The sequence below is a fragment of the Archocentrus centrarchus genome, unplaced genomic scaffold (genome assembly GCF_007364275.1).
Source record: "Archocentrus centrarchus isolate MPI-CPG fArcCen1 unplaced genomic scaffold, fArcCen1 scaffold_26_ctg1, whole genome shotgun sequence".
Lineage (NCBI taxonomy): Eukaryota > Metazoa > Chordata > Actinopteri > Cichliformes > Cichlidae > Archocentrus > Archocentrus centrarchus.
Window position 1 is genome coordinate 3,349,048 of NW_022060256.1, and position 12,623 is coordinate 3,361,670.

The window sequence follows — 12,623 nt, forward strand, 5'->3', positions numbered from 1 at the left end:
TTATTATAGTTCATTAAAACCCCGAGCTGCTTAGAAACAGCTTTCTGCTCTAAGAGCTGAGGCTGAGGTCTGAAATGCTGCTTAAACATCAGATTTCACCATGTTAGATAATTATTTTCACACCTCACATCCACTTACCTGCTATAAAGCTCATTTTAATCAAGTGTTAGCGAGCTACCATAGTTAGCTAAGACACCCGAGCAGTCTGAGACTGAGTACTGCCGAGGCTCAGAAGTCCACCCACAGCATACACGAGCTGAGTCTCTGTATCCAGGAGGATCTGTGGGTCTGCCTCATTTTGGGATATTTTTGAGAATCCTGAATCCAGATCCAGATCAACTCCCAGACATAATCACGCTGGAGTTGGGCCAAGCCTCACCACTTGAACTTCATAACATTTGGCTAAACAGAGAGATGCCGACACGTCACATAACCTCTGTGGTTTCTAGAAGGCAGGTAGGATAGGTCTGTGGATGAAAACACGTCTCAAAGCGTTCCCTGATCATCCTTAAGATGTCACACTGCCGTGTTTAAAAGGCTTGTGTGGGAGTGGATCCCATCCCACTGCAGCAGTGTCAGTTTGTGGCAGATGGACCTGTAAAGGTCAGCAGAGTGACCTCTCTGGGTTCCTCTTCCTTCCTGATAGAATGATGTAAAGGACTTTTCCTGATGGAAGGAAATGTTGTTCTAATGTGATAAATGGAAGCAGAACAATAGCAAACACGTTATTGCACTAACTTCCCTTTGAAGCTGATTTATGTCATATATATAAATATGAATTTAAATATGGAAGTTAAGCACTGTTATATGATACAATGCTGTGTGTTTCCTGTTTTTGTTTTGTTTGTCATTTCTAAGGAGCCTGAGCCGCTGCCCAAGAAGAAGTGGCCAACTGTGGATGCTTCATATTATGGAGGAAGAGGAGCTGGAGGGATCAAACGCATGGAGGTCAGAATCCAGCACGTAACACGCAGAAATAGCTGAAATTATCCAAAGATCAGACAGCAGGAAGTGACACAGGAACACCTGCATCATCACGTTCAGTCTTTTCTGCGAGGTTAGGAGTTTGTTGAGTTACGCAGGCAGCAGGAGCAGAAACCCACCCACCCACAGACCGACTGACTGACTGACTGAGCGGCCGGGCCGCCGTCCTCGTCAGCCCACTGATGCCTCCGACATGACAGGCCCTGCCATCTCGTCCTCGGTCGTCGAGGGCTGATTGGATCGAGTCATTGCCGGGATGAAAGATTGAGTGCTGCTGTCAGCTTGACATACCCGCCTCTCCTCTCCACTCCCACCCTTCTCAACTTCCAAACCTCGGCAACCCACTTTGTTATCCGGCTTTTCCAAAGGGAATCCAGCTTTAAAGGCGAGCTCCCCCTCCTACCCTCGCTGTTGTGGCCTCCTTCTCAGCCCTGAGGAAGTTGGTGGCATTGCAGGGATTTCCCAGCATCCTCAGGGAGCTCCTACCTCTTGACTTTTTCCCCCCGGGTGTTGTTCAGACGCAATCCTGGCTGTTCCCTTTCTCTTTTCTTCGGATAGCAGGTTGATTCCCATCGACAGGCGCGTCTCCACGTCTGAAGCGCCCCTCCCCACCCTCGCCCCGCTGATAGATAACGAGTTGCTTGTTAAGATCAACCTGTCCTCTCCTCCGCATCCACATTTAAGACGTCACGCTGAGAAAACCACCTCTGCCGCTTTGCTGCTGCCAACATTTCAAATGATTATTGAGGCGGCCGAGGTGACAGCATATCTTTTATTCATTGCAGCCTTTCTCTTTTCCTGATGATGCGGCAGGCCGGCGATGTATCCCAGAGATGATTCTGAAAAGCTGTTCTATATTGTCACGGCTTAACCTACAGCTTGAAAACTGTGTCGCTAATTAATCACCTCTCCCCATTCATGTGACGGTGGATTTTTTTTATCTCCTCCTTGCAACAGATGTGATGAATTCAATTAAAAAGAGGACAGCTTAACTAACACACAGGCTTGCTTTCACACACTGACACCCCACCCCCCCAGTGCACACACACACAATAACACATTATTCCAAATGTAAATGTCTGCATTGGTAAAAGAATAAAAGTGATTTTCTAAGCTTCAGGACACGTTGAAAGGTGCGGTGGTTAAACTGCCTCTGTGCAGTCTTTTTCAGTTTGAAAATATTGTTTTGTACTTTGTATTTCAGTCAGTGAGGCGATTAATGGTTAGATTCATTGTTAGTTAATTGTAAACTCTGCTGATGCTACTGAACCTGTGATGCTGAAGCTGAACAGAGAGGGCAGGGTTTATCACACTCGCACTCCTTTCCTAATGATTGTGTGCCTTCAGCTTTCAGGGGTTAAAGTAAGGAACTTTGATACTGTTGGAGTAGTGATAGTGTAATAACCAGGGGTGAAAGTAAGCCGGTACGCTCCGGTACTGCGGTACACTAAAAGATTCTGTGCCAGGACGCAGTACCTGGAAGAGGGGGAGTCTGCTGTAAAGCTGCCATTCAGAACCGGTCACGGCTGCACTTTGGGTCAGGATAGATCCGCTAGCAATAAGCAGTCTAAAACACGACATAATCCGTTAATAAATAGCTTTTTTTCTCATTTCAAATTGTTTCTGACCTGTTCATGCTGCTGGAGCCCCAATTCTCTAGCTTCTCTCCCCTATATATATATATATATATATATATATATATACACACACGCACACACGCTTTTTGTCATAGTACCGTCAAGAATTTAAAACTACTTTCATCCCTGGTAACAACAGTGTAATAATGGTGTAATAACAGTCCTCATAGCATCTGTAATCTTGTTTCGTTTGGATTTTCTAAGCCATTTAATCAAAAGCATGGTAAAATTATGCTGGACTAATCAGATATTTGACTAATGATGATTGCACTCATTTAACTTACCTATTTCTTGTTTAAGGTGCGCTGGGGAGACAAAGGCTCTACTGAGGAGGGGGCCCGGCTGGAGAAAGCAAAGAATGCCAAAGTGTCCATCCCAGAGGATGTAGAGGAGCCAATGATCAAACGTCCCACTCCAAAGCCCGCTGCCCACCGGCCGTCCCAGAACAAATGGTACACTCCTATCAAGGTGAGAGTGGCTGCTGCAAACTTCCAAGAAATGTTACTGACTTACTTTTAAATGTTATTTTTCTACTTTGATTACATATAACTGAACCTGAACAGAACCGTCTCAGCTTACAGGTCCATTTACTAGTTTTCCAGAGTTTTTCCAGGATCTTGTAATGTTTATTTAGCAGATTAAGCTCGCGATGTTCACAGATGTCTAAAGAACACTGAGATGTGGTTAAAAAGTGAACACTTTCTCTTGGTAATTGGAAAGATGTCCCTTTAAATTAGATCCTCAGCAAACGCTGGAATCTTTTTCTTTACCATGAAGTGAAAGTTGTGAAATTAAGAACCTGTTTTGTGAGTGTCCTCGGCTGACATAGGGAGAAACTGAAGCTCCCAGAGAAAACCTACGCAAGCACAGGGAGTACATGCAACCTTCACATGGAGGGACCCATCCAGATTTGAACCGAGGACCCTCTCACTGTGAGGCAACAGTGCTAACCACTTATCCACCGTGCTACTGAGAAAGGATGTATTTTTGAAACAACAGCTAGGTGTGATCTAGACATCTACTAAATCATCACTTTTGGATCCAATTCTGCTGCAGTCAGCACGCTTTAGACATTTGTGTGACCTCTGATCCTTAGAAACTCACTCAGTGTCCGACTGTGAGCTCGTGTTTGAAAGCAAGTTTAAAAGGCTGTGACTGGCCAACCAGGTTTAGGCCGGAAAACAACATCCACGCGTGTCTGCTGCGTAAAGATTGGTCCTCAGACACAGTGGTTTTAAAAATGTGCACCGAGGCCTGGATGACCCTCACGCCTTATTTTTCTTCCCATTTCTGTAAATGAGACCCAATACACTTCCATTTCTTCCTCAGGGTCGTCTCGATGCTTTGTGGGCTTTGTTGCGGCGGCAGTATGACCGGGTGTCTCTCATGCGACCCACCTCAGGGGACCAGGTAATCCATCTCAGATGTTCTTCTCAAACCTCAAACAAACTTTAGCTTCTCAGCACTGATAATTGTTCCTGATGGAAAAATATTTGCACATCAGCCAAAAATACAGACCACATTTGTGATGAGTGAGCGACGCAAACAGCTTAAGGGAGTGAGTCAAAGTCTCATCAGCGGTCATCAGTGCAGTTTATAGTACACGGGAATAAAAATAGAAAACATCCTGCAGTAGTCAACAGTGTGGAAGGACTTCTTTTGCTTTTTTAAATGTTCCTGTAAGCATTCCATGAAGTCCCTAATCCCCTCTATGCCTTACTATGAATACTTTTATCCCTCCTAATCTTTAAAGTCACCACAGTTACTCTGACGAGCTCATTATTTTCCTGTTGTATTCCAGCTCCTCTCAGCAGAGGAAGCTGCTGGCACAACTTAGGACTTGTGTTGTTGTTACCTCTGGGAGCCAATGTGAGCTACAGCTGCACATACTCACAGAAGGAAGCTTGACAGGGACGACCTAATATGGTCATGCTGGTTTTTCTTTCTTCTTTTTTCACCCTCTGAGGAAGAGGAAGCATCGAGCCCACTGAAACCCGACACCCCGCAGGCGGTTAAGAAAGAACGCTGGGCACAAACCGCCACTGCATCAGCTAACCAGATGTTTGTATAGAGTTTTAGATTTTTAATACTGCCAGCAGTCCAGAAAACACACCATCTGCTGTGTTCACTCTGCTTTATGCCAAATGTCAGAATTAATGGTATAGATCAGAATCAGGGTGAGAGTGGAGCATTCATATTTCATTTCCAAACACTCGCAGCCATCATACATGTTTTTTCTGGGCTCTTCGTCTCAAGTCTTATGATGTAATTTTAGAAATCCCCATTTTTTTACATTACACAGATGGACTGTATTATAAACTACTGGGGAAAAACCAATCGTGATTCTTAAAGGAGAAGCAGACTGACTCTTCCTCACACTCAGATGGGCAAAACCTGCAGATCTGTGCGTGTACAGCAGGACGCGTTATTTCCCCGATGTCTCCTCTGCACATCAACCTCTTTACAGAGGCTGAGAACAGGAATCATGGGAGTTTTTAGTAGTTTACAGAGTGATGTCAGGCTACAAATCTCTCAAGTGGAGCGCTGTTTTGCAACATGGAAAAACCCGAGCCAGTGGGCCAGCTGTGAGCCTGCCAGTTGCTACTCAGGGTGTCACCGTGCTGTTAGCAAATTTCAGAATGCCAGAAGATGCACTGGCAAAAATAGATAACAGCTCTCATAGTTGCATGAGCAGTGGTGTGACAGTTCACATTTTAAAAGATGTTTAGATAAAATGGTTGACATGAATCAGAATGGAGCGGAAATGCATGTAGCAACATTGAAATGGAAATATTTTAAAGCCATGCAGATACTGATGTTTTTGGGCCAGTGCTGATTTTTCACCTCTCTGCAACACGTGCTGCAGAGAGACATGAGTAAAAACTGCAGCCACTCTGCAGAGTAAACTATGTGATGGCATAATTTTTTAATTGCCCCAAGAATATTTCTCAAAATATGTTTTGGAAAAGGTCAGATTAGGAGTTAGACAAAACCTGAATGTGGCAGTTTGCTGTGCTCACTGTTTGATTTGTTTAAAGTTAAAGAAGAGGAAAATACTTGACGTTTATCAGAGAGCTAATTGGTAATATACTATTTAATAAAAATAATACACACCCTTGCCACAGTGCAGTGTATAAATACATAAACGTGGTCAAAGTGCGTACTGAAATGGGTTTGTGTGCAGGAATCCCTGTGAGCTAAACGCTCAGTTTTTTTTTCTAAGCTGAGTATGATATCAATAAGAGTGGATGTCCCTAATATGGTCACAGCACAGAAGCCCCGCCCACCCGTGGTTCAAACTTTGCCATTATGAGGGGCAGCCAATCAGAGAAAACACTGTTTGAGGACAGTGAGCTGAGGGGCTTCGTGACAGCACAATATAAGATGAATAATGATTAACTCTGAGTGATGCAGAGCTGCTGAAGTACAGGGTCACCTTAGTGAGGTTTCAGATATTGTACATTTTGGTATTCCAGCTAATAATCCAAGTCTTTCAGCTCATACTTCTCTCACCTTCACTCATTGTCATGTACCAAATACATTTCTTATAATTTGACCCCCCTCCCTGAGCCTGGTTCTGATGGAGGTTTCTTCCTGTTTAATGGGAGTTTTTCCTTCCCACTGTCACCAAGTGCTGCTCATAGGGGGCCGTTTGCACTGAAGGGTCTTTACCTAAAATATGATTTGGTGCTGTATAAATAAAATTCAAATTGAAATTATTGCAGTATCACTGTGTTAAACATATGATGAAAGTATAGATTTCACCCCTCAGTGTTGATATTGATAAATTGGATATATAGCTCTGTCCTATAAGTTAAACTGTCAGCTGTAGAAGTAATCTGGACTTTTAAAAACTAAAACTTTTGAAACCAAGTTAGTCCAGGCATCAGATGAACCTGGGCAGAAGTAAACTACATGTGTGGTGACCTGACTCACTGAGCAGTAAGAAGCTTCCTCCTACAAGAGCATAAACGACTCTAGTATGATGTGACCTGGCATAATAAATGGGTAAAAGTTTGATAAAAGGCTTCATGATGAGGCCGCCTTTCAGATTAGAGCCCTGAACGTGAATATTTTCCTGCAGTAGGCAGGACTGCTGTTTTCATGAAGTGACAACCATCCCCCTGCCCACTATTGTCCATGTGCCTGAATGCAGAAGCATCACGGCTGCTCCAGCTGTGTAAAAGATGACTGATGTTCCCACAGAAGGGGTGACCTCTCTCGCTCTGAGTGTAGAAAACGCAGAGTGCAGCCCACCGGTGAGTACACAAGTAAAAGGCCGAGCTGAAGTCTCGCTTCATTCTCATGCCGATCACCGCGTCCACATTAAGCCTGTGATCCACATCGTGGGCCTGGGACACGGGAGACACTCAGACCGAGGGCCACGGACACCGCGTGTGTGTGTTTGAAGTGATGTGTTAACTGAGCAGCAGTGGAAGGTGATTTGAAACTCAATCAGGTTTTTTTAAATGATGATTTCAAATTTGTGGCTCACAGCTGGATTTCAGCACAGTGTTGCTACATTTTCATATTTCACTCCTGGTTCTGTCCACAAAGATTACATCCCTCAGCCGTCTGTCTGGTTTGAGTCACTTTGATGTGAATAATTTCTAACTCTGAAATTATACAGTGAATTTGAATTATCAGGGTGTAAATTTTCAGGCTAATTTTGGGAATAGTTTGTAACCCTATAACCCGGGCGATCGCTGCTGAAGCACCCGTTACCTGCCCCTACGAGCCGAGAACAGCTGATCAAAGGAACTTTGAATTACCGTAATTCTGCGACTGTTTGTTCTATCAGAAAAATTCATGGTTTTTGAAAGCTGAGAAATTGCGCTTCACACCCAACATAGGGTTATTGTGGTAATTATTATTATTATTATTATGGATTATTATGGAAGTCCGCAAACGCGGCACTTTTGAGGTACGCTGTGTTGCTGACGCATTCTGCATTATAGGGTTAATCTCTAGATCAACAGTTCTCCAACTTTTTGGGACTTGAATGATTTAATGACAGACGGTGACAGATGTGATGCGTACTAGCTCATCTGGAGCTCTGAATCATCTCACCTCAGTGTAATTAATGAAACCAGTGCACCACTACCATCCAGCAGTAATACAGTGTTGAGTGGGCAGAGTTGGATTAACTAGTTGAGATCAAATCTGTTGCAGTCTTTTGTAACTCCACAGTTATTATTCATTTATTTCAGTTCACAACAGCAGATGTCATCTGAAGGCACTTTATATTGTAAGTTAAAGCCCTACGATATTAGAGAGAACCCCAGAGATGAGACAGTCCCCTCTGAGCAACCACTTGGTGACAGTGGGACAGAAGAAGTCCTTTAAACAGGAAGAGACCTCCATCAGAACCAGCGAGTGAGGGGAAGGAGACGACAGGAAGGAGGAGCGTCAAAGGAGCATTTTGTGACTACATTTATTCACATACACACTGAAGCTTGGAGACCTGATCGGGCAGAACTGAGTGTAAGAATAATAATAATAACTGAAGGAGTGGGTGTCCTGTGTTTGCCACTCAGGCAACATTCCCACCTAAACCAGTGTTTCCAGTAGTGAGGCTGCATCTGCTTCCATTAGTCTGCTACATGTAAGAAATAATACCCGGATAATGCCTCGACCTGAGCGTCCTGTGACTGGAATGAGAGATGGGTGTTTATCTCATGCCAGCCCCATGTGACTGGTTCAGATTGGTGGTTTTAGGATGTCCACTGTAAGATGTTTAAAGTCTTTGATAAAGTAGCACCTCCTTTAGCAAACAGTAAAACTGACACTGGGGGTCACAGCTCGTCTCTTGATTGGAGTGGAAATGCTTCGGGCACTTGGGTGCATCTTTGTCCTTGTGGCAAATATCTCATATTTGGCTTCCATCAGTAGCTTACTAGAGAGCTTATTTTGAATGTGTAAGAGCTGCTGGTGCTGGCCTCCTCCAGCCCGGCCCCTCTGAGACGTGCGTGATATTGGTCTGAACAGCTTCATCAAAGTGTGAGGTGTCTGAACTGTCCGGTGACAGCTGAGGTGTAGCTGGCAGAGCAGACAGTGACAGAGAGAGCAGCAGCAGCAGAGGGAGGGGACCCGGGAAGGAGGGTAGCGGTCTTTGAAGGCGGACAGGAAACCTCCAGGGTCATGAATTTTTCAACGGACTGCTTCCGCAGGGTTACAAGGACTCGTACAGGTGTAAGGAAGCAGGTTGTCGCAGACATCTGTTCTGCACGGGGACCCGGGTGTCCGTGCCACCCCCCTCACTCCTCTCCAGGCTCCGCTCCCCCCCCTCCCAGCAGTCTCCTTTTGTGACTCCCCCTCCCTCCCTCGGTGCTGCCGCCCGGAGCCAGACCGCTGGATTGTCAGCAGATGCAGAAGAGAGACAGAAAATGAGAGTGAAACAATTTTTTTCTTTTTTTTCTTTTTTTTTTTTGTGGTCTCACATTTAGTGCCTGAGGGCCTTCAACACCAAAGGTAGAGTGGGGGTGGACACAGCTGCAGTGCCGAACTTGCCCCAGGCACAAATAAAGAGATCTAATGTGGTTTGACTGTGTTGTCGGTGAGACCAGGGAGCCGGGGAGGCACTTCAGAGCCAACTTAGCACAGCAACATCTGCCGCCAAGTTTTGCTGGGGATCGGCTGGGGACAGCAGGTAGTGGAAGGTGGCAGAGAGAGGGAGGGAGGGAAGGATGAACGGGAGAGGGAGGTCGGCCTTATTCTGGTGCTCTCTCTGGCTCTTTTTGAAGAGGCGGTGGTGTGCATGCATTTTTTCTCATTTTCCACCGCCTACCTCAAAACTCTAGATATTGTGTTCTAAAAACAGCTGTTTACAAAACGTCCAAACAAGGTGCTCCACCATACATTGAACCCTCTGTGTCCTCCTACAGATAGAGCCACGGCAGCACTGTGTGGATCTACAGTTGAATTTCCATTTGTTCCTCTCAGGCTCATCTGTTCCTCACCAGGGGCTGTGTGGGCTGAGTGCTGCTGTGTGCGCAGGGTAACAGTGGTATCTGACAGAGCTCTCACTGTTACAATCTTTAAGGATTTTTTTAGGGGGCGGGGGCACCCCCTTCTTAAATGTTGAAATGCTGGTTTAATGAGGTGATAGATGCTGATCCCAGGGGGAAAGAGAGGACACAGAAGCTGTTTTCCTGATGTCATTTCATCAAAACCTCTTCACTGAGTTTCAAGCTGTTAAACAGAGCAGCAAACACAAAGCTCAGTACAGCAACGAGCTGCACGTGCAGTACGAAAACTAGTCAGAGATGCAAAATAAATCATTAGTGGAGTACGTTCCCTCTTAGGCAAAGGAGAAGAAAACAAAACAAAACATAACAATAGACTATAAGAAAGGTCCAAACGGAGATTTGGAGGTTAGACACGATGAGCTCCTGTAATTCCCCTTCAGCTGCTCCCCTGCCTGTGCTCGTTTTTCTCACCATATCAGTGTCTTCGTTTAACAGCCATCGATTTGCTGTTCTGCGAGCGTTTAATTAAGCGACTGTGAGCAGAGCGACTCCACGGACCTGCTTCCTCTCAGGGGAAGGAGGGGCTGAAAGCTGGATGTTAAAGGGAGGTGTAAAAAAACCAAAAAGGATGGCGAGACTGGCTCGAGCCAAAGGCCACTCAGGGTGGAGGTGACAGTCTGCTTGCCAGGCGTGGTTTGGCATGTAAGACAGAGCTATGCATGGAGGTCACAGCGATGCATGCTTGGGTTTATTTTCCTTATCCTCAGCAGCTCCGTGTGGCGCCCATCATTGAGGTGTTATTGTTATCATAAAAATAGAGACTAGTGAAACATTAGAGTCTGTTTTTTTTTTGCTTTTCTGTTCAGTATTTGACTGGCATGGAGGTGCAGCATGTAGCCTTTTAACATCAGTAAGTCGTCAGTAATTACTGCGTACATTTTGAGACATGATTATAATTAGTGTAAACAAACAAGCCCATGGCTGAGAGGATTGGCAGCCTTTCTCCGGCCTCTACGCTGCATTTTTACATTGTGAGCCACAGGGTCACATTTTGTGGGAACTGTTCTTCCAGTGCAAATGGAGCTCAAGTTTCTCTCGGAGTTTCTCTCAATGGCAGATGGTGGAAGGAGTGAACGACTGATGGTGGGAAAAAAAAAATCCAATATGTTTACAATCTTCAGAGAAGCTTTCATCATATCATCATCTTTCTAACAAGAACTGAGAGGCTTACGGGAAACAGACTCTTTAATAAGTTTATTTCTCATTGTTGGAGGTTTTTGGGGTTTCTGACAACCTTTAATCCAAAGCAAGGCCTCATTTTCCCCTCCAGATACATGATTTCAACTTAATATTTATAATACATCAGCTGTTTTTGTTGTGGGCTGAATGGCCCGAACATTCAACACTGGACAAATTAATGTGAGGCAGAGTGTCCATTCATTTGCTTCCACTCGGGAGCAGCAGGGTCATGTTGGCAACAGGCGAAACAGGGATCTACAGACATTCCATCGTTTTCCAGCTCCTGCTGGGAGATCCTGGGGTGCCCCTGGGCCAGCTGAGATGGTGTATGATCAGTGAGTCTATCCCAGGCTCACCTCTGCATACCTGGAAAACATCCCAAAGTGTGGGATTCCAACAAGAATAAGCTCCAGTTGAGTTTCGGCAGCAGAAGCTTTTTGTATGATATTCCATTGATCTGTTGATGCTGATGACGGCATCAGTCGTATCAGTTACATCCAGAGGCTGGATGTCCTGCTCCAGTATTAGACCCGTGTGGCGCGCACTGAACTTGGACATGTCTGTGTAGGCGTGCTGAACCTTCTCAGCCAGAGTTCACGACCTCTGCTACGATCTGGATCTCTGACGGTCTGATAAAGTCAAAGCTGTGCCTGACTTAGTGCCATCTATGAGTCACAAAGATATCCCAGTTCATTTACACATGTACTGGTGTTTGCCCAGTTACTGAACATGCAGATCAGCTCCATTTTAACAGAGACACAAACAGCTACATGTGGGGCTTCAAGAAGATGAGACATATTTGGCATATAGGAAAGTATCATTAATCTGCTGACACATACCGGACGACTAATAACAATATTTCCAGTAGTAGACTACCAGTGAATACTACTGATTTATTATTTGGACTAAAACCTTTCCATAGGATCAGCAGTAAACTGGCTGATATACTGGCTGTACCGGTGCATCAGTATGTACTGGGCAATCCAAGAAAGGGAATGGCTGCCTCACTGGAACCCGGGCAGGCTGGTTAAGGCTTGAGAGATGCACAGTGACCCATTTCTATAACACTGGGAATTAAAAAAGAGAATGGATAAAGTTTAAAAGTGAGCAGGGCTGAAAAAGCCTTCAACAAACTGTTTGTTCAGCCTTCTACATAAAGGACGAGCTCAGCAGCTTCTCTCTTTGCATCTTTTGTCTCTTCGTCTCAGGATGTAAAGAGGAGCAAACATTTGTTGAATCAAAAAAACCCAAACAGATGCACACACACTCATCCTTTCACGCTTTCCTTGCTTTTGTCTCGTTGCATTACAATGCCACATTGAATATGGTGAGAACATCTTTCTTGAAACTAATAAAAGCCGTCAAACTGCATTGTTCAGTGTAAAAATAAATGCCTGATGGAAGCCAAAACATGACACATCCTCGTAGGGTTGCAGAAGGCCGTTTTGCTCTCTCCACAGCCGGTGAAAGGAATAATTTGGTACCTAAATGCTAATGCGGCGCTAATACATGCCTAAAGAAAGAGCTGACAGCAGCACTAATGCAGAACAAATAGGAGGTAATGCATGTGGGAGGACTTCTGCATGTTGACATCAGTCAGGATGTTTACCGTCACACAGACAAATGCCTCGCTGAAACAAATGTAACACTTAATTTCACAATAAAAGGCTTTAATCGAAAGTAAACAACCTGGCAAATGACATCAAGTTGAAACAAACCTTGAGATCAGAGAGCATGAGATTTCCTAATTAACAGGGCTAATTGGAATTAAACCAAAGCGTCACAAATAATGAAG

General features: G+C 44.8%; 1 protein-coding gene across 1 annotated transcript in view; it reads left to right on the forward strand.

Annotated features, from left to right (window-relative positions):
* antxr2a (ANTXR cell adhesion molecule 2a) overlaps positions 1–12,623 on the forward strand; it is an 82,085-nt gene that overhangs the window by 39,230 nt on the left and 30,232 nt on the right. Inside the window, exons 14-16 of the mRNA XM_030723516.1 lie at positions 859–948; positions 2,922–3,089; positions 3,951–4,031. Of these exons, the coding sequence (XP_030579376.1) occupies positions 859–948; positions 2,922–3,089; positions 3,951–4,031 (339 nt within the window). The remainder of the gene's footprint in view (positions 1–858; positions 949–2,921; positions 3,090–3,950; positions 4,032–12,623) is intronic.